Source organism: Calidris pugnax, unplaced genomic scaffold, assembly GCF_001431845.1.
Source record: "Calidris pugnax isolate Ruff unplaced genomic scaffold, ASM143184v1 scaffold188, whole genome shotgun sequence".
NCBI lineage: Eukaryota > Metazoa > Chordata > Aves > Charadriiformes > Scolopacidae > Calidris > Calidris pugnax.
Genome location: NW_015091257.1, coordinates 14,376,032 through 14,402,431, shown reverse-complemented (window position 1 = coordinate 14,402,431; position 26,400 = coordinate 14,376,032). Strand labels below are relative to the sequence as shown.

The following is a 26,400-nucleotide window of genomic DNA, read 5'->3' as shown; positions in this document are numbered from 1 at the left end:
GGGGCCGCTCCCGGGCGGTCCTGCCGACCGGCCGCCGCGCCGGATTCCCTCACGGCTTCTGGCAGCACCTCCCTCGCCTGCCTCCGCCCCCACCCCGGCCGCGTCCAGCGGCTGCCCCAGCTGCTGGGGACGGCCGCCGCGTCTCCTTCGTCCGGTGTCGAGCGGGCAGGGTGGTGGGTCGGCGGCGCCGGACGGGACGGGACGGGACGGGACGAGACGGGACGGGACGGACGGTCCCCCGGGGCCAGGTGAGCGGCTGCTGGGCTGGCGGGAGGAGAGGCGGCCGGAGGCGGCGGGCGGTGGAGGGTGAGGAGGGACGGGTAAAGCGGCGGGCTGCGAAGGGGGGAGTCGCCCTGCGTTGCCGGGCTGAGGTGAGCGAGTCTCCAGGGCGGGGCGGCAGAGGTGCGCGGCTCTCCGTGGATGGGCTTTCCCGCCCACCCCTCCCCGTGAGGGGACGACGGGGGTGAGGGCAGAAGGGTCGAGCGGGAAAGGCTGGCGGAGGAGGGCAGGTCGGGGAGGCTTAGGCTCCCCGCTTAGTCACGTCCCCCTCACGGATCCTTCCCCTTGAGTGGCGCTTTGGGGGTTTGGCCCGGCCGGGCGAAGCGCGGCCCGAGGGGAGGCTGAGGGGAGACCGCGCCTGCAGAGCGTGCTGCGGGGAGAGGACCGTTGGTAGCCGTTGGTGGCCGTTGGTGGCCGTTGGTGGCCGTTGGGACTGTCGGCCGGGCCGGCTGCGGGGTGTGAGGCCACGGTAAGGGGACTGCGGGGGACGCCTTTCCGAGCTCGTCTTGTTGGGGCACCGCTCTTCTTACCAGGTACGTCTCGGTGCTGCTGGCGGAAAGGTTTCCTGCTGGTTTCCAGCCTTATTTTAAGCGCTTAATCGGCAGTGATTTTTAAAAAAAAAAATCTGTAACGATTTAAATCGTCTTAAAAAGTGAATGATTTTGAGGGATGCGTCAGTAGGGCCTGAAGGCATTTTGCAATAAGGTGCTAGGGCAGCGTCCCCTTGGGACCGTATGTCTAGGCTGGGTCAGGCGTTCCTCAGACACAGTTTCCGTCAGAAGGGGTACGGAGAATATATTCAGCTCAGAAGTTTTTGCTGCTTGTTTCTTATACATTCTGCAAGATAACCTGTATCATTGAAAGTAAAATGTCTTCAGAGTCACTTGTGCACAGTAATCGTTTCGAGGGTTTTTTTGGTCTGTTTTTTGCCTTGTCCTCTTACACCGGCCAAGTGAGGAAAGTCCAGTATATTGGAAGCATCCTTTCCTGTCTGGGTTTATGACAGTATTTATTTATATATCTTTATAACAGGACTGAACTCTGTTGCTTTTACTGTCTTGCATTGATCTATGCGGAAATGTTGAAGAAATGTTTGTAAACTAATTAACCGGCCTTCTAAAGGCATGCCTACCTAGCCTATTAAATGTGTGATTGTACAAGCCCGGGCTGGTTTTGACTTGCATGAAATCAGTTACACTAATGCTGAAAGTGTGGTAAAATAAGCTTCAGCATGAGCCAAAATAGAGTTTACAGTCTCGCCCGATCTAAGTGTTACTTGGTCCCAAAGCAAACTATTTGGGTATTTAGCTCTGACATTTGTGCTGAAAAGGTAAAGCTGGAGTTACTTGTCTCTACTCAAAATTGTTGCTTCCTTTTGCTTGCTTGCATAGGCTAACAAGTGTGCATCATCATCACAAGACAACTGTGCAAGTCGATATTCCTGTTCTGAAGCTTTAAGTTTGTAGCTTTAGTCATTCCTTCTTAAACTGGAAATATACTTCTGTATACTGCGTGGGGGAAACAAGCGGGATTTGGTCCTCTGCCAGGTGATCAGAAATGTGTTTGTTGAATTAAAAAGAAGAGAAAACAGGTCTTTGCTTAGGAGGGTCTCCAGGTACTTGTGTTCACTGAGGAAGGACACTTAAAACGTATTGATAAAGACAATCTCTGAAGTGAAATGCCTTGAAAGAAGATGCAGGAAAGAAATTGCGTGTAAACAAAGTTTGCTCACAAACTTTTTGAAAGCACAAAATTTTCAACTTGCACCACAAGCTAGTACTATTTTATTTCTGCCTTGGCAGTCAGACACCAAGTGAACTAATGTTATTAGTATCTTTATTAATATTACTTTAGTATCTTGAATTAATTCTATAGATTAGATGGGAGTTTGTGAGCACATTTGTTCTCTTTGGTCCCTTCCACATTTAATGATAAACTTGTATTTCTAATGCATCAACAGAAATTGGCTCAAACTAGAGCCAGCTAGAGAGAGATCAAGGACTACATTTCCGTTATCAAGTTTTTGTGCTGTGAATGCTTTTAGTCAGGTCTTCCACTAGATCTGGAGAATGTTGGCAGGTTTAGAAAGTTTTGGACTTCATGAGAGAATAGCTGTTGTTAAATTTGGACAATTTTTAGTTCTTAATATGTAACACTATCAGTGGCCTTGGCAAACACAGTATAGCTTTAAAACTGATCACTACATATGAGCTTGGAATTTTATGTTTTCAGGGGAATACTAGATTAGATTATTTGAAGGCCAAAATCAGGGTACCTCATACAGTTAATCTTATTGACTTCAACAAGAAGAATTGGCATGAATAAGGTGTGCTATTTGGCCTGAAATGTTAGCTTTCTGATAAATGGTATGTTTAGTAGTATTATTGTATCTAGGTTCATTTAGAGGCTTTGCTTTTTTTCAGATGCATAGATTCAGAGAATACTAATTTATTCCAGGACACTGGTAGATGCTACTCTTTTTGTGAACAAAAAAGGAGCAGGGCGAATCATTTCATGTTTATTAGATAGGTGCTCATGATTATGAGAATCTTATTCTTTCCAGTCATAAATTCCTGATAGAATTATAATTTGGAAAGAATCTATGAAAAAATCTGCTTGTGTCACTATACAGTAATTAATAGGACTCAATTATCTGGGAGTCTTGCATTCCTTCTGTGCCAAAATATCTTTGAAATTTATTGTTGTTCAGGGTGGACAAAGGATCCTTTGTAGTTAACATTAAATCAAAGACACAAAAAAATCACTCTCAAACTCCTCCCTGCATGAGTCACATGGATTTCTCTCTATCTGTGAGCTGAACATCTTGTATACCACAGGTGCTCAGCCTGTGAGTGTTACTTACGTTGGCTTCAGGACAGTTTTATTGCAGGTAATATGTAGTGGAATTGATACAAGATTTTAGAATTGTATTTGGCAGCTAAAGTCCCAGTCTCAGCATTTTCTATTTTTCTTTTATCGATGAGCACTGGAGTCCAGAAATCTAATTAATGTTTGGCACAACAGCTGTTTTTCAGCTAGTGCCTTATTAATAAAGTGATTTTGTTCTTCCGTTCTAGATTCTCTTGTGCTGGCTAGTGAAATACAGTGTTCTTAACATCTCAGAGAAAAACTGTCCTTTATAACATGATTTACTTATTTTTGTTTGGTTTAAAAGAGAACTGTACTAGATGAGACAGGGTGTGGAAAAGAAATAGTTTATAGCGCTGCCCAATCTAGTTAATATACTTTTTAACTCTCTAGAATTTCGAAGAAATTACTAGAATTTAACACATTATTTCTGTTTTCTGAAATTTGCATGACATGAGTACCACAGGTGATGCCTTAGTTGCCGAAAAAGAGCAACCACTCACAAATTAAGCACTCTGTAGGTTTGAATTTATGGGGCTCCTGAAAGGAGTTGTTGAAGAGTTAAGGCTTAGGAGATCCATCAGTAGGTTTGCCAGAAGTTGTCATGTTTGGCAAGAGGTGACACATTTAGAAATGGTAGAACTAGCAAGAAAATGAGTAATGTGAGTATGCTGATTATGGAAACATTATTGTGCACAGGTAACAAAACCCAACATCTTTTTACTTACATTTTTAGTGTTTTAAATATTCTCTTAAAAATCCCTTTTGTATTCTTTAGAGAAAAAAAAATCACTGTGGCTCTCTGCCTGGATTTATTAGACATCTGGGCATGCCTGATTGTGAATGTTGCCAAATTCCAAGTCTAATTTCTCAGTTTCTAACCAGACTTTGAATATTTTTGTTTCTTTTGCACCAAATTAATTATGCATATAAGCTGTTTCTGATAATGCTTGTCACTTCATGTTTTGAAATCTGGGGGACTTTATTCCATCATTATTCATTACACAGTCAAAGTATTCATATAACTTGAATTAAAAAGTGCTTGCCTTTTTTCCCCTTATCTATCTTTCAGCAAGTTAGCATTGTGGTTAGGTTGGTTTATTTGTAAGAAGGCTAATAATTTTACTTCTTATAGAGGTGGTGATGGTGAAAGAAGTCATGTAGAATGTAGTTGTACAAAGTAAATTTTCTGAGCTGTGTATACATTCATGGGTGCTGCACACAGAAATGGTGCTGGTTTAAATACATTTTTCTGAAGTTGATTTGAAGTCATCTACTGTCTTGCGTGACCACTCTCAAGTATTTAAGAATGATTGCTCTTGACTGACTTGTTTCAGTTGTATTAGTCTAATATGCACTCTGGTCAGAAATCCTCCTCCTCTTCTTTCCCTGATGACTGATTATGGGTCTTGTCTTGGCAATGGTGTCATCTCCTTTCCCCTGTACTCCATAGACTTACATTGTACCCTAAGGAGGACCAGTGCTAAAGGAGGCCCAGAATGCTGTTCTGGCATAACCCCTTAAAACAGGACCCCCAAATATTTACCCCACGTGGAGACTGAGGTGCAAAAGCAACTGTATTTCCTTAGGCTGTATAGGGTAGTGATGCCATATTCCTAATCAGAGTTGTAGTGGGGCTCTGGAAGATGCTTGCTTCAGTACATCCATCTTTCAGAACTGATAAGCTTTATTTCTTTGGTACAAATTATTAATTTTGGTCATTGGGCTGTTGATTAAAACAATCTGAGAGACTGTTTAAAAGAAAACACAAAACCTCAAACCACAAACGAAAACTTCCACCAAGTATTGTGCTGCTTAGCTTACAGAGAGATTTTAACAGTCCAAGTGGAAGATCCAAGAGACCTGTTATGTCCATAAAGTGAAGCTTAGGATGAAATCACAATATAATTTCTTTTTTGTAAGACTTTGGGGGGAGATTCTGCTGTTCAAGCCAAGAGAGCATGGAAATGAGACTGGGGAAGGAAAGTGCCAGCTGAGCAAAACCAGGAATTTTTCTCCCCCCCCGCCTCCCTCCACTTAACAGTAAGATGAAATAGACTTTCAGGTCTCATTTTTGAGAAGTAGGAAAATTGAAAGCAAGACCTGAACAGTCGGCTTTCTGGCATGCCTGGTCCTCACTTGGTACCTTACAGCCTGCTTGTATTGTTCACTGGCTTGAATATTCCAGCTTTAGAGAAGTCTTTGTCCTTCACTCTTTCTCTCTGAATCAAATTGAGTTCCTGTTACCGAACATAAAGGGTAACTTTGTCTACTTTTCTATGCTTACATCTTTGTACACCCTTCTTCATCCCTTTTACATGGCTCAAGGTGCATGTCTAGCATTCCTTTAATCTTTTCTCTATGTGCCAACTTAAACTTTCAGTCTTCTACTCTGCAGAACATTTCTTTTGTTATTCCCCCCCCCATGAAACCTATATACCTCCATAACACAAAGTATTATTAATGAAAATGTAAATAGCCTGCCTGTAGTTGAAGTAATACGTAACTGTTTTATTTAATCTGTGCTTCTTATGCTTCACTGGTACTTTGTAAACACTTTGAAGTGGAAACCAGGTATTGTCACTGAAGGGCTTTTTAGTTTGCTCTAGAAGATTTAATAGAGTGCATGGATAGTACTTTTCTCTTGAGGGAATACACAATGCAGAAGAGATTTCCTGGACAGTGTAGAACTTACTTATAGGAGTTAGAAAGAGGCCTCTTGCTCATCTCCCGGGTGACTGCTGGATATGAGGAGGTGAAACATTGCCAAACTGGATAAGAGGGAACAAAAACTTGCTTGAAATTGTCCTCTGTTCTGTTTTTGCACTATATACAGGGACACAAGTTACCGTAAGAGAGAATTAAGTACTAAAAGTGCTTTTTGGCACTGAGGCTTTGTAACAGGGAGCCATCCGATAGCGTATACGCTCATGAATCCACTTACATAAACCTTAATCATTAAGCTTACAATTTTACAATAATCTAAGGCTAGATCTTTTAGTTGAACTGTGAGCAGGCCTTGGCTTACACAGTCTGATGTTTGTTTTAGTACCGAATACAAAAAATTCTTTCTAATACCAGTATCCTGCAGCAGCTGAAAGATTAAACAAAACAGTGGATTTCTCAGAGTTTTTCCTTGTGTTTATTTCTGTTAAAAACTGAACCAATGAGCTATGAGTCTTGCAAAAAACTGGTATCTGTAACTAAGTGGCTTGTTGCTCTATGTAAGCCAACTTACTAAAAATAAAATATTTAATATCTTCAAAAACAGTAAAGATTTATGTCAGAAGGACATGTTTGGAAGGTCATTCAACAGACGTTACCATTGTAGTTTTAGAAAAAGCTGGTGTTCTACCTAAAGTGACTAAATTTTGCAGAACACAGTATGCCTGTTTTTACAGCCTTTGATAAACACTGGAGAAAATTAATGAAAACCAAACTATTATCAGACAGTAACAATTCTATTACTTTCTTCTGGAAAAACACATTTAAAAAAAACCCCATAGAACAACATTTTTAAATCCATGGTGCTACTTCTGCTGTTAAGTCAGTGAATACTGTATTTGCCAAAATTCACAGTGACATAAGACTTTCCAACATAAGCGTCCTCCCTATTACATCTAACTTGTTTCAGCCAAAATTTAAAAATAACATAGAAACTTTACTACATTTTGGTTCCAGTCTGGAAAATATAAGGGGTTGATGGAAGAAGTCTACAGTCTTAAGTTTTTGAAAGTAATTAAAGCCATCAAGGAGTTCTCATACCTGGACAGTGTGAAGTTTCTCTTGGTCTTTTCTGCCCTTTATCACTAGCTATAGATTTGAATAATGCCAGAGAGAACAACAGTCAGAAGCTTATAGTTCGTTACCACCTTCCTCCTCAGCAGTAAATTCTATAAATTTGGGAAATATTTGTATTAAAATCCAAGATTTTAATAGGGGATGACTACAAAAATAGACAGAATGAGCCCCAAAGACTATGAATGAAATAAGCGTGACTTGAACAAAACAGCTTGAAGTGCAGCAGTAGACAGCATGGTTAGAAGTAAATGACTGATTGCTTTGGGTCATGATTTCCAACATAAGTTTCTGTTACCAACAGTTCATGCATTAGCAGTGATAACCTACTTTGGCTAAAACTTGGCATAAAAGAATTTAATAATTTTTTAAATGTTAAAAGATTGCCAGGAAATAGACATATTCAACAGGAATTGCAAAACTTGTGTGTGTTTTTCAAAAGGCGATTTAACAAAGTACACTACAGCAGAGAACAGCTTTATTTACGCTTTGCACTTGCTTCGGCTTTAAGCCTATTGAAAATATATCTGCTGTAATACAAGGCAAGCAGTGGCTTAAGGTAAGCCCTATGTCTCTTTGTACGTCACCTGTGGGTGCACACTGGGAAAGCATTCCAGATTTCTCACACTGCACTTTGGGTGGAGCTGCACCATCCAGCCTCCCTTGAGGCTGGTTACAGAGGCACGGGCTCCATCTCCTCTGCCTTCCAGTTGTGTTTGTAACACAAGCCCAGTTTCCTGGGGCAGCTTTAAATCCTTTTACTGGGGATATCTGTGACTGACTAGCTGGCTGAATGGCTTTAAAAACATTAGCTTCAAATAATACTACTCATCTTTCAGATGTGCAAAGCTGGGTACAGCACAGTAAATGTACTAATAGCCTTACAGTCCTTGGTTTTAACAGTTTTCTTTGCTTGTTCTTGTAAATTGCTGTTGGCTTACGGACCTTCATCCCTCTGTTCTGCCTGTCCTTCTGCAGCAGGCACCCAGTCACAGTGTTTGTCTTGGTCAACCTGTTAGATTTCAGTAACTTCTCCTGCAGAAAATCTGTGCTCTTTAGGCAGGTAAAACTTCCATTGCGTTGGGGCACAATTCCGTCAAAAAGTAGTAAAACAAAGGAAAATAAAATAAATAGTAAAGTAAAGCTAATTAATGCTAATGATAAGAATATAGACTTCCCTTTATACCATCTTGCTGTCTTCGTTTCCAGTAACTAAGATATTTCCAGAGAATGTGATAGTAATGAAGAACTGCAACATGTATAACACAACTTAAAAAATAAATATCTAATTTTTCAAAGTACATTTGTTCATTTGTTTTAAGAAAAGTTCCATCAATCCTAGTTGCACTTGCAAATTACTTACATGATATGAAATGTTGTGAAACCTGGGTACCAATGCTAGGAGATAGTCACTGGTCAAAACAAAGAACTCTGCATGGAAGCAAACAAGAGGTAACAGATTTATGCATGAGCCCTTACTTTCAGTTTTCTGAATTTCCATTTAATCCATAAAGAAAAGTAACTGCTTATATTCTCTTCTACTTCAGACAGTTAACAATTTGTAAATAAAAGTGACTTAATTGTTATTTGAGAATAGTAACTGAGAAAGTCAAGACAGCCTGTTCTATCTTTACCTGTAGTCTATGCATAGAATTCTTTCCCACACTTGCTTGGCTCGGTAGTTGTGCCTGGTAGCTGTTGTACTTGATTGTATCTGCTCGATTTACACGTGAAATTTTTCATCCTACTGCAAAAGCTATGCAGATTCATGCTGGGCGCTCTGTCATGCTGTATTCATCTACTGTAATGAACAATAAAAACATTCATGTAACAAATGAAAAAATGACTAACAAATTAAAAAATCACTTATACCTAATTCTGTAATGTCCATAGCTGTATATTTACAATTACATTATTTTTCAGGACCATTATTAAGAGTAGAGCTTCAGAATTCCAATACAAAGAAGGGCTTAAATAAGTTTAAGAGCAACATAATATCCAAATGTTTTGGACTGTATCATGTTATCTTTATTTCAAGCAATATGGTGAAATCATATTTTGCGTCTTGGCTTTTGTTTAAAAAAATGTAAAAAAAAAACTATCAAAGCTAGCAGCATCTTTTTCTTTGATAGTGTCTAAACAACATTGTTTAACATTTTTAATTATATTTTTTATCTGAACATTGGAACAAATCTTGAGCTACCATAAATGTCCAAAGTCTTGCAAAAAGTCAAGTTTGTTGTGACAGTGTCAGGATTTTGATTTATACGTTCACTCACTTTCCTGCTATCTGGATTATATTGCGGTCCCTGGGACCATGAATCTCCATTCATAGCTTTGAATAGCTTCAGAGTTCTTGATGTGACTGTATTTTGTCAACAAGAAGCTGTGCCTCTGTCCCCATTTGTCTTTGACAGGCCCATCTCAGGAAGTGAGAACAATGTCAGAAAAACCCAGAGGAGATAAAAACCTTAAAAACCTAAACGTGCTGAAAGTATCTATTACATCCTTTCATTTACACACTGGACAAAGCTCACTCTGGAAGGCTTGAGTTAAAGTAAGATCTGCTCAAACTTGTTAGGGCTACATAGCACTCAGGCAGAGCTGGAGTCAAACCCAGGAATTTCTTGGCTCCTGCCCTCAAATTTAGATTCTTGGAAAGCAGTTGTTATTTCTGGTGGATGAGGGACTAACATGATTGTCTACTGAGGTCTACCAGACCAAATAGAAGGCACACTTGATGGTACGGGACTAAACCTTTGTCCTACTCAGCTCATTTCATGTGTGTATCTTTGCAGAAGTGAGACTTAAGAAGGAAACTAAATGCAGGGAATGTGTGAGAGTTCTGAAGCAGTATTGTGTGTGACACTGAGCAAGCAGTTTGCTTCAGTACTTACCAGCATCAACGGCTAAGCCTGTAGGTGCCACTGAGTATTTTTGGGCACTCACAATTCAGCTCTTGATGTCTGGGTAGCAGAGGCAAGAGATGCTGGAATTTCTGTTTGATTTGTTGTCTAAGTCCATAACTATGGATAGATGGTTACTGTACAAAACCAGAAATTTCCCCATAAAATGGAGGAATGGATGCGCACCTTGGTTTTGCTTGGAAATGACCTAATTTGAGAGTAGAATGGGCAATGTGAGTAAGCAAAGAAAGGAAACATAGCTTTTGGATGGGCATCTCTTTTAAGCCTAGTGAATTACATTGTAGATGCTTCAATCCTTGAAGCTGTCAAATATATTTAAGTGTGGAGTTTTCATTTTCAGGTTCTTAGGATAATTAATGTAATTCTGCTACCTACTTTAGTGGCTGAACAACTTTATTAATACATGATTTTTAGGCATTCTAGAGAATCAAGCTGAAGACAGGTTTGGACATGCTTCCTGTGAATCTTTAGAAAGCTAAAGACATCAAAGTTAAGCTTTGACATTTCTTGCTTTTAAAGTTGTTTTTGTTTGGTTTTGGTCTGTTCCTGCATAGGATTGCGGGTATTAGCTATGTCCATTGTTTCTATTTTCTCTCAGCTTTAGTATGCTTGATTTTTTAATTGTTTTTATCAGTGCCCTCTCTTCCTGCTAGTTAACATGTGCAGCACCCATGCAAATGGCATTCATAATGTTGCCACAATTGAACTGTTATTTCCTTAGTGCATTTCAATTTTAAGTGTAGCATCCAGAATCTGCAAAGTGGAAGCAGCATGTGTGGAAGCAGCAGATTGGTCTATTACAATGCAATCAGTATGATGTTATTTTTCTGCTAGAAATATCACATACTGTGTAATTATTGAAAACACTGTCTTGCAGCGGTGTTGCAGTGTTCTAATTTTTAAAAAGCCTTTGCTTAATGTTTTCTATGTTACGTTATTATATGTGTATCATTTATTTGCATGTACATTTAATCAAATTCCAAAATGTCAATTACTTAGCAACTTCACTGTTTCTCAGTTTATTCCTCTAGCACTTCTTTGGGAGGGTTCAGCCCATAGTAACCATTTTATGCTAATAAATATTTACACTAATGTGAATGCTTGCAAAAAATAAACTGTAGCCCTAACCTTAACACGAATCTGCAACTCCTGAAAGAGTTCACAAGTAACGGTCCCTGAAAAAAAGAGAACCTATTGCAGCCTGACAGAGCACATACAGAAATACAGTAAAGTTTGTGAGCAGCAAGAATACTAACTGATACACTCACATGTGCACCAAACTTGTGATGGCAAAATTAAACTTCTGGTGTCATGCAGAATGCTCAGGTCTGCCATAAAGCTGATACATTAAAGGTAAACAATACATAAAGTGTAGTGCTTTGCTTTTGTTTCAAGATTCAATTACAGAATCACTTGTAACTATGTATCTATAAAACTTCTTATTTAAGAAATAATGCATGCAAAAAGCACGCAGTTATTTCACTTAATGATTCTTTCAGCATGCAAAATATTCAGATGTACCTTTTTTTTTAAAAGATCTCTTTTTAAAAAGTGTGTAATTTCAAAGAACGTTATCTTTTATAGTAGCAGGCATGTTCTTTTTCCACCACCATGTCCTACTGCTCACATTAGGCACTAGGAAGAAATATGGACAAACCAAGTTGTCATGATAGCTCTCCATGAACTTGCTGCCCACAGTGACCTGTGGCATTTCTATTTTTTTTGCAGTAGCTTCTTGCCTTGAGAGTGAGATGAGGATTGGGAATCAAATTCTTGTTTCTTCCTTAGGAGTTCACAGTATGGTTCTTACAATGTCAGATGATAGAACCTGTGGGCAAGTGGCTGAAGAGATGCTTTCTATATACTTACTGAGATTAACAAAGCTTTTGGATAAGCTCTCTGAGCTTGTGCTCTGGCTGCTTTTGAATGGGTATTTTTGTGTGTGTGGAGGGGTTTTTTTGTTGTTTGTTTTGCAAGTCTTGAAAGCCTTATTTCTGCAAGGAGTCGTGGCCATGCTCTGATGTATTTGTGAGTCTTTGGAGAATTAGAGCTTGAGTGGGGTTTTTGTTTGTTTTGGTGAGGGTTTTTTTGCCTTTCAGCAAACAGCTTGCTCTTTCTTGGTGACTTGGAAATACACAGAGTATTTGTGCATTGCTGTATGATGTATACCCAATAGTATAACAGGGTTGAAAAGATTTACGCTCTTGGGTTGGAAACATAATTTGACATAATATCTGCAAACCTGCACTTTTTCTTGTCACTGTGGTTTATTTATTTATTTTTTCTTCTAGAATGGTTGCCCGGGGAAAACAGCACTGCTATGTTGGCAGAATACAGGACGTTTTTGTGAGGTTTGGGATTATTCTAACAGTCCTTTTACTTCATTTGTTCCTGGCCACAGCAAGCAAAGGTAAGACAATTTTTTCCTGATTTATACAGTGTTGGTACTACAAAAAATAGAATTAGTCTTGATGAATAGGACTTTTTAATATATTCAGACCAGACAAATTTTTGCTCTACTGAAATTAAGAGGAAAAACTGCCATTAACAAGAAATGAAACATCTGGTGCTTTGCCCTTTGGATAGACAAATTCTATGTTTAAAGTATTTGTTTTCATAAAAAAATCATCCGTAGTAACTTCTTTTTGACTATGGATGAGGAGAGAATGTAAACACAATACATAATAACAAGGTAAATCACTTCCTTGCTATTTTTTTGAACTGGAAGTGTCACTATTTTCAGAACGTGCTTTTAAATCTTTTGCAATGCTCTTACACAAACATCTCAAAATCCTGTGAGCTTCACTCAGTGCATAGAACATCTGCATTGTTCTTGGTCATGGATCTGAATAAGGCAAGGAAAAAGTAGTAGGGTCCAAAACGTAACAGAAATGATCTCTCTATATAACAGTAAATAAAAAGAAATTCATAAAAGTAGGGTCCAAAACGTAACAGAAATGATCTATTTGAATTTAACAATCTATACTCTCTATATAACAGTAAATGAAAAAGAAATTCATAAGGTTCTTGTAACAAATTGGGTAACTGAGATGGTGATGCTTTTGTATGAAGTACAGTAGAATCAGCAATCTGTGTTTTATTCATGGCTATTCTGTAAGCTGGCAGATATAAGTCTGTCACTACTCTGGACTTCAGCTGGCACGGATCACAGTGCTTGTCATTTGTAAAACTTCCTTGTACCAATAGTGTGCAATGGATTTATCATGTTAGTAATATGCATGGAATATTAAAATACTGGAAGTGGTTTTTGTCATGTACTTAATGGCTAGTTTTAGAAACTGCTTCCTGTTTCATGCCATGTTATTTTACTTTAGAAGGTCAGAGTTTCTTGCAGTTCAGATGTACTTCGTAAGTATGCCTGCTTAATGATAATGTACTAGTAATGAAATTTCATAGGTTTACAGACTAGACCAATTCTGATTCTAAGTCTGAAAATGTACTCGTTTTCATAAAATGAAGATTTTATTGAGACAGAATTTGAGATTCTGTTACTAAGACAGTGAGGTTTTAACCTCATGTACTTTAAATAGTTAAAAGAACAGGGTTGCTGAGCCGATGGGCAGATGTCATACAAGAATATGTCCAAGGAAAATTCAACTGCATCTAGAGTTATGAGGAAGCAAGTAAAGAGGGATTTCGTCTTTCACCTACGTATCACTTGCAAGTGTCAGTAATCCTTCAAGAATATCTGAATTGATCCAAGGGTTGGTTTAGGGTTCCACCCTTTTTTGTTTGTTTGTTTTGTTTTTTTAGGTTGTTAGCATTGTCAACGGTTGTTAGCATTGTCAACGGCATCTCTTCTCAGTTCTTTCCTCATCTAAGGTGCCAAAGTATGTTTATGTTCTCCAGGAAATATGAATAGAAAAGAACTGCCTGTATTCTTTCCGATGTCTAGTACACTCTGATTAATGTGGCATAGTTTATCCCCAGATGTCCAAATACAACTGTGAATGAAAAGGAGGAATGAAATGCATTTTGAGGAAGCAGTTCTTGGCTTCAGATTTCTAAAACATTCAGCAGGATCAAATGACCCATGTGTAGAAAGTTTAGAGTTTTAAACTTTAAACTGTTCTTTAGCAGTTATGAGCTCTAGGCAGAATACATTAAGGAACAAGATTCTTGAGATGTCATTTTAATGGACTGTGCAAGCCAAATGTGTTACATGTGGCAAACACTTGCATAGAAGTTAATGACTATTGCTGTTACTGGTTAAAAGGCAGATTGTGCAGACGCAAAAACTTGTCACTGTTTTTATTCAAGAGAATACTCAACTGTATTAATGCTCAACTGCACTGATACAGTAGCTATTAGTAATGTAAGCAAAGTAATGCTAGTGCTTACGTACTGAGACGATCTGCTCCTGTATGTCTAATTCTTACTACCTGTGGTTGGCTATGTCTTGTAAAGGTATCAATTATTACTATATGAAAATGTTTGAAAAAAGAGAGATTACATCTTTTGTTTATGATTGCATTACCTTGTCATTCTTAGGAAGTTTATTGTAAATGTTTGGAAGTATATGCATACATTTCAGGATTTCTTTTAGGGCTTAAGAGAACATACTTATTAAGTGGATGCTCTTAGTTTTTAGTGAGGGTAAAAACACCAGTTCTTGCATCTGTTAGAGATAAATATATTAAGAAGGAGCAATTTGCATTTCTGAAAGAGGTTAAGTCCCTGAATACAGCAAATGACATCGAAAAGTCAGGCCACAATTACTATTGCATGAGGTTTCCTTGACTCCAAATAATGATTTTTGCTTGATTTTATTACTCTAGAGCTGTTTTGAGCTTTCTTTCTACTGTGTTACCTTTTCTGTGCTATGGTGATAAAGGTATGTTCATGGCTAGGTCTCTGAATGTGATTTGTGTTATCTGGACCTGAAGGAACTAATTGTAAGCCAAGAATGGCACTACTAGAGCACAGACAGTTCCAGCTCCGTGGTTGTATGGTCATGGGTGGGATGCCGCCCACTAGTACCATTACTAGAGAAAATAAGCGATGATTAACAAAACTTCCAAAAACTTTAAAGCAATGTCATCTCCTACTTACTTTGCATCCACCCACATATTAAACAGATTTCGCCAAGATGATAATTAATTTCTAACTATTTTAAAGCTGTACTGCCTGTGCTCCACTGGGAACAGCGAAGTGCATTTTCTGACTATGGTTATGATTTCCTTTGTGCTTTTTCAGCATTCTTTGAGTAAACTGACCATATAAAATTTTATGAGCCTTTCTTGTAATAATTCCGATAGTATTGGTGTCTGTTCCCTTGACTTGGACACTGCTCTGAAGTCTGGCACTGGACCAGACTTTCCAGTTTCCAGAAAGGTAGCAAACTCTTTTATGAGTTTAAATTAATTCGTTGGGCCTTGCATATTGATAAACAAGCAGACTAGGACAATCATCAGCAGAACTGAGCTCATTCTGCATCATTTCTGTTGGTTACCTGCCTTAAGACTGTTTCCCCTTGCAAGTTTATGTCTGCTCTGGCTCCCTTGACAACTTTGTAGTGTCAGCTACCCTAACGAATGTGACAGGATTTTGCAGCCCTTTAATTATTTCACTCTTGGCACATAAGCATAATTTGTTTACTTCCAAAATCAAGTCTGCTGATGGAACTTCAAGTTTTGATTAATGGTTTTGCTCAGGAATGGATGTCTAATCTCCCAATCTGAGAAGTTAACAGTGACTTCAAGTTTGAAGTTACGTCAGGAGACTTCCTTAACTGATCATTTTGGCCATCTCTTCATGTTCAAGATTGCTTACAGGAATTTTGGAGGATATATGAGTCATGCAAGTATACTTCTGATGTATACTCTCTGAGGAACAGCAGCTGTATCAAATCTTTCAAAACCTTCAGCATAATTCCTACTGAATAATGAAAGACTTGAAAAATTATTTTTCTTTGGAGAGACTGTGTCACAGGTGTTGGCATATAACTACGTATCTATCTAGTTATTTCCATTATAAAATCAAATTTCCTCATTATCTGTCCAAACTGGAAGGTAGCAAATCTATTTTAATTGTAGTCATTTTTTTACTAAAAAGGGTAGATACCTTTGAGTCTGTATCTAAAAATCTCCACTTCTGTGGCACTTCCATTGCTTGTGCAGTCTTCCTCACTCTAGCTTTTAAGTCATGTTATAAATATTAGTTTTCTGTCATGAACTGTTCTTGGCTGAGTATAACAGATTTTGCCTGTTAGGCAGTAACAAATGGCCAAACTGAATGAGTGTATTCATGCTTTATGGTTGGACAAGGAGGAAGTAGTTCTACTGCTTGCTGTTGGGTCAAGCATGTTTTTCTTCTCCATTGCTCTAGAACCATGCTAGGTGTTACCTCTCCATTCAAAGTCCACTCTCTGGTAGTTAGGATTTTCATGTAATTCAGCCTGTACTGTGAGAGTTTTTTGTTTGATCTATAGCCTTGTATGGCACTTTCATGATGTATGTTGAACTTCAGGAATGATTCAGGGTTGTGAAAGACGCCTACAGGTTATTGCTATTTAGCATTGCAAAGAGAGTCTCAAAAGTTGTAGTGTGCAACAAGAACAGGTATCAGTGATTTTCGATGAAACTGGATTGATATATTTTGTGTTTCAAACTTTTTCTGGTAGCTTGTACCTATCAACTTGCACTTGGAAGTTAAGAACTTCCTCCTGTTTTTCATTTCTTGCTATTGAAAAAGAAATTTGAGAGCCCTGTGGTCAAGAGACAGAAAAGTTGAACGCATTCCTGATTCAGAAATTGACCTGAGGAAAGCTGGTGCACTGGTTGGTTGAGAACATCACGGAAGGGTTGGCTGTGACCTTGATAGCTAACTAGGACCATGAATGTAACCTACCTTGGGGAAAAAAAAACCTGATCCAAGTTGCCTGGAAATTTTTCTTTTCACAGCTAATGGAGAAGCTTTCCACCTCTATTGATCAATCTTTTCCTGCTGTCCAACCCTGACCAATCATGATTAGTCACATACCTCTTCTGGATGGTACATAAAAGCTCTGCATATATTGATAAATAAGTGCCTCCTTGAAGATGTCAGCAATGTGTTCTCTTACACTGACTGAGCATCTACCAGGCTGTTTCGTTTTTCTGTAGCTTCATTTCATGTCCCATAGGAGATTTTCTTAGTTTGGATTTATTTTGTATGTATGATTGTATGATTGAAATGTACGTTTTCCCACAAAATAAGAGTCAGCTGCAAAGAGCTTATGTCTACAGCCATAAATGCCTGTACTTTGCTGTAGCAGGACAGTGGAGGAAATAAGGCACCTATAAGAACATAGTAAGTTATGATCAAGTTTGAGTGTTTGGGGAATTCTCTGGCACTGTTTGTTTTAACAGCACTGACAGAGCCTGACACCTTATTTTCACCAGCAAATTTACTGTTAGCACCTAAAATTCTGTTTACTGTCACAACTGAACTCTGGATTGCCATCATCTCAATGCCTTAGTAGATGTGAGATTCACAGACCAGATGTCTCTGCAAGTAAGTGCTCTGGTAGAGAACAGGGAATGGGGGCTGAATGGGATTAAATTTAAAATAAACCAGTGGCTCCAAAACACATTTCCTGAAAGTTGCTTAAACTCATTGTCTTATAGAATATGGCTGTTTTCTGCCTTTCCTGCTAAAACTCTGCCAGTATGCGGCAGAGTATTTAAGAATTTCAGGGTTGGAAAAAAAAGGCGTGTCCAGAGAAGCACTATGCAAGGCTGGGACATGAAAAGGTAGTAAGGACTATAGTCCCTTTTTCTAGCTCTGTTTCTGTATTTTATCCAGTATCTATTAAATGCAAAATACCTGTGCAGTTCTGGGAATAGGAACCAAGATCTGTGATTCAGCCCTGAAGAAAAAGACTTGAGGGTGTTGGATGAGAAGCTCAGCATGAGCCGGCAATGTGTGCTGGCAGCCCAGAAGGCCAGTCTCATCCTGGGCTGCATCCAAACAAGTGTGGCCAGCAGGTCCAGGGAGGTGATTCTACTCCTCTACTCTACTCTGGTGAGACCCCACCCGGAGTACTGCATCCAGCTCTGGAGCCCTCAAAACAGGAAAGACAACGACTTGTTGGAACGAGTCCAGCAGAGGGCCACAAAGATGATTAGAGGGCTTGAGCACCTCTGCTATGAGGACAGACTGAGAGAGTTGAGGTTGTTCCACCAGGAGAAGTCTCTGGGGAGACCTTATAGCATACTTCCATTACCTAAAGGGGGCCTACAGGAAAGGTGAGGAGGGATGCTTTTCAGCTCTGGAGCCCTCAAAACAGGAAAGACAACGACTTGTTGGAACGAGTCCAGCAGAGGGCCACAAAGATGATTAGAGGGCTTGAGCACCTCTGCTATGAGGACAGACTGAGAGAGTTGAGGTTGTTCCACCAGGAGAAGTCTCTGGGGAGACCTTATAGCATACTTCCATTACCTAAAGGGGGCCTACAGGAAAGGTGAGGAGGGATGCTTTTTCAGAGAGTGGAGCCATAGGACGAGGGGGAACAGTTTTAAACTGAAAGAGGGGAGATTTAGATTAGATATCAGGAAGAAATTCTTTACTGTGAGGGTGGTGAGGCACTGGAATAGGTTACCCAGAGAACTCATGGATACCCGATCCCTGGAAGTGTTTAAGGCCAGGTTGGATGGGGCTTTGAGCAACCTGGTCTAGTGGGAGGTGTCCCTGCCCATGGCAGGGGGGTTGGAACTCGATGGTCTTTAAGGTCCCTTCTAACCCAAACCATTCTATGGTTCCATGATTCTCTTTTTTCCTTGTCATTTGAGTCCTGCCTTAGGGAGCCACATGGATATCCTTCATCTTGTGCATGAGTTTTACTTTGAAGCTTTCATGAGCAGCTAGGATTTATTGACTGCCTCCAAATTTGCTGCTTCCCCACCACAAAAAAAATCCAAAAGATAAGGATACAAGATTTTTTCTTAATGCGTTGTTTTGAAAACTCCTAGGTTAATGCCTAGGAACAGTATTATATGGAAGAATAGCATTCATATAGATGAGCCTTTTAAAAACAAAATCATTTTACAAATCACCTTTTCTTTATTTAGATCAGGAGGATTTCCTAGGACGCTATAAAGCCATCTTTAAGACTGCATGTGAAGATCCTTGGATTATGTCACCAAGAATTTCTCTGCATCCCTTGAAAGAATTCATTGTCTGTGTGCACCTCAAGCTATATTCCTCAAATAGTCCCTGGACAGCGTATGTATACAGCCAGGAAACATCTCACAGCAATGTCTCTGCAAATAAGTATGATCTTGGACTTATAGGAGATCACGGTAAATTGAGGATATGGTTGTTTGGAAAACAAATACATACAACAGCAAGACTTCGTGACAACACTTGGAATGACATATGTATCCAGTGGAAAAGTGAAGATGAAGAGATGAAGGTATTTATAAATAGAACAAAAAAATTAAGCAAAAAAATAACTGGGAAAGTTAATCTCCCTGGAAAAGGACAGTTCTTACTTGGCTGTTCAAAGCTGCCAGGTACAGCTATATCACCTAACCTGGGTATGACAGGGGAGCTCTACATGTTCAGAATGTGGGATAAAGCAAATATAAAGCAATCGGAGGACTGTGAAGATAGTGGTGTTATACGCTGGAGAAAGGAGGATTGGGTCTATAATAAGACCATAGAAGAGGATAACTCTTTGCCATGTGGTAAGTATCCTTGCACCCCTGTTTTTAAAATTGTATTTATGTCAAAAGTTGATCTGAATGTGATTTCTGTTCCAGATTTCACAAAGTCTTTGTCTATTGGTCATTTCTAGCTAAATGCTTAATAAGATCATGTGAGAATCTACGGATTACACCAGCTTTTATCCAAATATAAAAAACCATAGCAGCAGTCCTTTAAAGACTTTCAACTTGCTTCAACTTTTGTGTCTGTCTACTGCCCATGTAATGGTAATGAGATCAGGATGCATCCAACCAAAACTCCTTGGAGTATTACAGCTTTCTACCAATGTCATCTTAAAATAATTGATTTTCACACGTTCTATGCAGGGAATAGAGGAAAGCATTGCTGGTCCTCATTTTGTGCATTCACTGGCCAGAACTTCAGTGACTCAATTTTTCACTGTTTCACTGGCACAGTACACCGTCTTTCGCTGGTATGATTACTGAAGGCTCTGATTTCTTCTTGGTTTTGTATCAGTAATGTCTTCCTTTATTATTTGTTCTTTTATTAAAATGACCAAATGATTCCTCACACGTTTCTCGAAATTCCTCTCTGCCCTGAAAAAAAACAATAAGAAGCTTTAAACGAAACCAAAATAAGAAATTATTTTCAGAGAAATTGAATTTTTATATGGTTGAAAACAAGAGTTAAAGCAAGAGAATAATCTTCTTTCTAGTTTTTGCTGTCTTACATGTTGACATGAAAGGCAACTTGAATCAAGCTTGGATGGGATCTAATTTACCAACCATAGTAAATGGTATTACCCCCTAAGGCCTTCAGGGATTTTAAAGTGACTAGCTCAATTGGTTCCTAAAATTTTTATGTAGCATAGATGCTTCAGTTAAATTTAACCTAAGTCGTCATCGCCTTGTCCACTGTACCCATCTGCTTTGTGCAGAGTGAAAAATATCGTTTAGCTACGTAATGTTACAATCACTGCCTGACTGGGTAGATTAAAAGTGTTTTAGTAAGGCCATTAAAATAAGGAGACCAGATTTCTTTTTCTGGGAGAGAAAGAAAGCTGTCCGACAAACCAGTACCTGTGGAGAATGCCTCTAACACCGGGTAATAATGAATGAAATGCCTCTGCTGGCCTGATACTGTAGTTGAGAGCACATCTTCTCTGTTGAGTTGAGTGATTTGGGAGAGGAGCTGAAGAAAGGATGTCTTTCTTTTGCTCATATGTGAATTTGAAGGAACACAGTCCTAGGGCTGAAAGAGGGAGCATTCTGGCTGCCAGACAAAAGTTTGGTAGAAAGAAAGTGTGAGAGAGATCTGTCTGGATAGCGGATAAATCCTGCTTAGAGTGAAGCATTTGATTATATTTCACTGAGGCACAGCAAGGACAACCTTCTTGTTTGGAGTTCCAGCACTTTCTGCCCTGAATGTAGAGCATCCTTGTGCATCACAGGGCAGCTTGGTTAGGCAATGCCCAACTCCAGCCCCAGGTGATTAATAATTTTAGAATTGGTAATTTGGGGGCTTGTGGAATCCTTTGTCTCACTGCATGGGCTCTCTTGCGAGTGTGTAAGATGCATGGCTTCCAGAGTTCTTTTACTTAGTCAGATTTAATTTTGATTATGCTGACAGAAGTTTGTTTCAGTACAGAGGCCATCTGTACAGCCAAATATAAGTTTTCTGCTCTAGGTAACTTGGAAGAATAACAGCTTTTTGAAGAATAGTTCATTGGATATTTTTTTTTAACAGTTTATTTGCCTGTTTTCAGGAAAAGGTGCATTTTGGCTCATTGCCATCCTGCTCCAGGTCAGCCTGTGAAAGGCATATATTTAACAAATGTCAGTCCAACAATTAAGCAAAAAACAAAGCCTTGAGAGTAACAGCATATACTAGGCATATAATTAGGCAATTTTAACAGATGGTGCAACTAGTCTTACAATTTGATTTCTTTCTATAAGTTCCTCTGTGCACCTGTGTAAAATATCCAGTTTTGGGGGCTTCTATGTTTTTTTTTAAAAGAGAAGGACTTTGAGTAGTAAGTCTTCAGAAAGGTCTGATTTTGCATGCTCAAAGAACATAACTGGTGATAGGCTAAAGCTTGGGAAATGTCTATGCCTCCTGGGTAGGCACAAATGATGAAAAGGAAGTGTTTCATTACAGTCATAATTGTGCTTGAGGACAAATTTCAGAGTTGTTTTTATGACTTGGTTGGCATTTTGTGCCTACATAAAACAATGATTTGTAAAATGTTCAGTCAAAGTTTACCATGGTCTCTATGATTTCTCCTTTGCTTAACTGCTCAAAATCTTTGTGCAGTAAGGCATTATCTAGTTGATGTCTCATAGACAGTGATGCACTCCCTTACTAAGTCTAGAGTTACTTAATGTCACATTATTGGCTTATGTTTCCTTACCTCCTTTTCCCACCTTTCTTTTTGTTCTTTAGGTTCTTTTGGTTTTATTATTTATTTTTATAATAATAATTCAGATTACCAAAAAAGTATTTAGTTTTTTTTCTTAACCATGTGAGTTCTAATAAGGACCAGAATCCTGATTCTGGTAAGATTTACACGCATGCTTAGCACTTAAAGCTATGCTCTACTTGAACCAAGTAATTAGCTCCTCATGAGTGGCTGGGATTACCTTTGCAATAGGTATGTATCTTATGCATCTGTAGGTTTGCAAGAAAGGACATGTCTGACTGCTTCTGTGTTTGTGGTGAGGGCTGATTGCATTTCTTGGGCTAACGGAACTTAGCACAGAACTTTTACATCTGACTTAAAGATGCAACTCTTGCGTCTTCCAGTCACAGTCTTCTGGTTCTTCTCTGCTTGGTGTAGCCATTGCACACTGAGCAGGTGTAAATATTGCAGGTAGGGCCAAAGAGGGAAGGAGGCCCCACACGTTGTGCGTCACTAACCTTCCACTTACATTCCTCAAGTTCCTTTGATAATTCCCCTTTTGCTGAGAATGAGAAGTAGCCTAACAGCTGTGATACAGCAAAAGAGTACCACAGGTTGAATGTATCTCACTTTAAAGATTGTCTCCTGGTATTTAAAAATACTTAAGTGAAGAAAGATGTGCTCACTGTATCAAATGCAATGCCAGCTTTGGAAAATTTCTTTATCTTGCTTCTTGATGAATGATTCCTGTTTAGCTACATACTTTAATGTGGACAATATGAGTGATATCACTATTGTCTCTGCATAATCCAAGAAGAGACAAGAGATAGAAAGACCCAAGAAAATAAGTGAGGTTAAAATGGTAAATACTAGAAAAAAAACTTTAGTCATCTGTGAGCACCAGCTTTCCGGTTGTCATTTTTACATGGGATATTTGCAAGTTGCCTTTAGTAATAACTTGACAACTGGAAGAATTTTCTGTGTAAACATTAATCATTTCAGTTACACATTAAGCAGTAACATTCTTAATCCAAATATAAAACTGTTACACTGTGCATTTACGCAAGGAGCACAGAGATGACGGGATATCTTTTACAAATTTCAGTGAATAAATAAAATAGATGATTTATGGCATAACTATAAATAGTATCACTGATAGTAAAGCACTGTCATCTTGTTTGTGGTATCCGTGCTCTAACTTTTAGCAGGAGTCCAGTGCCCGTTGCTATAACAGTGTTTATATTGCGACATTTTAGATTTTTCTAAACTGTCCCGTCCAAGCTTCAAGATGAAGGTGTTGCATCCTCTTTTCCATGTATCCTTTTCACTGCCAATACCGCTGAGCCTGCTGCTGGTGTTGCTATAGGAGGTTTCCAGGCTTGTGGGAGCACAGCAGTTTAATGCTGATGGGAGAGATGGGAGGTGACCGGTGCCCTGTGTAACTGTCTTGGCATTGCATGCTCAAGGAAGAGGAAAACTTCAGTTTGGGCTGTTCTAGTTTGCAGGTGTGGGTAATAGGAGTTTATGTAATCCCTTTTAAAGATTTCCTGAGCTGTGTGTGCTTCTGATGACAGGATCGGCTTCCCTGGAAAGGAGGGCAGAGTCCCAAAACTTTACCTTCTCAGGCAGAAGGTGGAAATGTGGCATAGTGGCCACTTGTCCACTCATCTGGTCTGCACTTAAGTCTGTCGTGTACCAAACTTTGGGCCATATTGTTACATTTACTGAGTGGATTATGAGTGCTGTAGGTGAAAAGATAAATTATTTGCCCCAATACTGTTTTCTTCCTAAAACTATATGGACAGATTAGCACAGAAACCTTGAGAAGCTCTTAAAGGAAGTAAATGTGACGGGGAAAAAAATACCTTACTCTGGAGTGCCTATTTGATGAGTCATGTACCAGTCTACTTTGCACCTATTAACAGAATGCATGTTTGACCTTCCCTTTCTTTGCTCTTGTTGCCTCACTCTTTTGTGTTATCAAAGGAAGTAGCTTTTTGGAAGTGAGACTGCCAGAGAAAAGGTGATTTGATTCACCTCAGTACCTAATGTACAGCTTTATACAAATGGAACTTTATACAAGCTGATAAAAACTGTATCTATAACCCCATTTCCTAAAAATCTGTGTAACATCAAAGCTGAGTTAAAAATATTGCACCTAAATTTTCTGTTAAGGATACCAAAATGTAGTCAAAGTGACAGAGCCTGATGTGAACAAGCACCTTCATTATTTTCTTAGATTTCCTTCTGTCCAATAGTGAGTGATAATTCATCCTTTCTTCCATGGTGCCATGGCTAAGAGTCAAAGCATATATGAGGTGTAATGAGAGGCACCAAAACATAAAATTAAGATTGCACCTAGTTTTATCCTATAAACTTGTACAATGTGCCTCAAAATCTGACTTACATAAGTTGATACGGGCTAATACCTATAATAGAGCAATTGGGGAGGATTTTTACGTGTTGCTGTTACTAATGCCTTGTGTGACAGGGTGGTTCATTTTGGCAGAATGTTTATCTAGCTGAAAGGTTTATCAAATGTTAAAGGGACACAATCTCTTAATAGAAATATGGTTTTAATTTGAATATCAGAATTGAATATCGTATTTTTGGCGCCTGTTTCAGTGAATAGATGGATTTTGGAACGGTACCGTTTTGAAATTTTGCTGTTTGGGCTACTCTGCTTGGCTCATGAGCAAATCCTGTGAAATGCATTAATGCCAGGCATTTTCATATGGTTCTATCCAAGTAACACTGAATACAAATGGACAGTAGTTACTGTACAGTACTGGTAACTGATGTAGTACATACTGATAACTGTTACCTGTGAGAAAGTTTAGAAGGGAATTTGTATAGAGTTAAAAATATAGTGTGGAATTACTTTTTGATGTAAAATGCATTGAATTAATTATTTTTTTTCAGCCGGAAAGTGATATTATCTAACTATTTGGAATGAAAACTTCCACTTTGGCGTTTCTGATGGGAATTTTAAAAGCAAATCAATTCCCCTGCCTGAACCAATTGAAATTTTGGTGAAAAAAACTTTCAGCACTGAGTTTACTATCACATCCTATTAAAAAAACCCCTAATTTTTATCCATTTCCTGGTATTTTTGTGTGTATTTTTATCAATTTCCTGGTATTTTGTGCTATGGAATACCATATTACATAGCCACCAAGGTGTCTCTTGGGATTCTTCCATTCGGATTCTGCTCTTGATCTGTTTGTGACAGCTGACAAGGTCAAGGGTACCCTTAGTTTGAAAGAATAGTCCTAGGTGATAATACAAACTTCTTTCATTTCTGGCATGTTTTTCAGTTAATATAAGTAAAATTTTTGGCACTTCATTTCATAAGCCTGTCATCTAGGCCCCAGAACATGTAAGTCCATAAATGTATGTTTTTCTGCCGGTAATAATGTCTGCGATTCTATAGATTGCCAGGGCTGTTGTTGCTCCCTAAGTGTTCAGTGCCTATTTCGTGTCTGGACCTGACTAGAAAGCAACCACTCCTTGCATTCTCTCCCCATGTTTCCTGAGAGACACAGGCCAGCAGGCATGGCCCTTCTTGTTGGCCTGTCCCCTGCCCCTCCACACCACACAGGCTGGGCAGGGTGGGTGTCCGTCTGAAGGCTCTAGTTCACTACAGTTCAGACACTTCTTCTCCTAACAGCAGTCTAGTTTCTGTCTCAGGCCTGCTCAAAGGATGCTTTCTTCAAAAGTTTAAAGGCCATCATGAAGTGTTAGGTAAAACAGTATTAGTCAGCAGTAACACTGTTCCCTGAGGTAGGGGAGGAGGAAAGCAGCTGCCAGGAACTTAGCCTTTGCACGATGTTGTTATCTGCAGCCAGGTTTTAGCTGCTTCTCACTCCTCCACCCTGGAAAAACTTAACTGCTTCTGGCAAGCCTGAAGACAGGTGAATCAGAAACTGTATTGCTTTTCCAAAAATTTTAAGAAAGAGTGTAGTGCTCCTAAGTTAGATTGGAGGTCAGGACCAGAAAAGGGTATTTTTTGTTCTTCCAGTTGGAGGTAGAACATTGTACACTGTTGATACTTTAAGGGCTTTTTCTGCATCCTGTGTCTAAGTTACTGAACAAAAGGCATGCTATGAGTGACAATGCCTTTGGTACAGGGACCAGAACCATCCATCCCGTCTTGACCATTATGTTAGAAAGCTTCCTTCTCCCTTTCTTCCCTTTGGCCAAATTGGTTTTTGAATTCTGCTTTGCTTGGTGGAACAGCTTCAGTGAGACATATGGAGAACATCCCATCCTAAAAGAGACTGATAGTTAAGATCTTTCATGCTAAGGGGTACTGTAAGGATAAGGCTATTTTGTAGACAGGGCCAAACACTGGTCTCAGAGCTATATCAGTGTATGGACCTAGCCTTAAGTACTGTTATTAAGGGAGTTAATCTCCTACAGACTGGAGGGGCTGAAGTTACACTGGTTCCCATTGTCATT

General features: G+C 39.2%; 1 protein-coding gene across 5 annotated transcripts in view; it reads left to right on the top strand.

The window, feature by feature from the left end:
- Window positions 1–99: 99 nt before the first annotated feature.
- ADGRG2 (adhesion G protein-coupled receptor G2) overlaps window positions 100–26,400 on the top strand; it is a 63,660-nt gene continuing 37,359 nt past the window's right edge. For 4 of the 5 annotated variants that reach the window (XM_014960347.1, XM_014960345.1, XM_014960349.1 and 1 more), the window contains exons 1-3: window positions 100–248; window positions 12,164–12,282; window positions 18,944–19,561. In XM_014960347.1, the coding sequence (XP_014815833.1) occupies window positions 12,165–12,282; window positions 18,944–19,561 (736 nt within the window). In that variant the 5' untranslated portion in view covers window positions 100–248; window position 12,164. Of the gene's footprint in view, window positions 249–661; window positions 813–12,163; window positions 12,283–18,943; window positions 19,562–26,400 lie in introns of those variants that run through there. The other variant, XM_014960346.1, reaches the window with a different exon arrangement.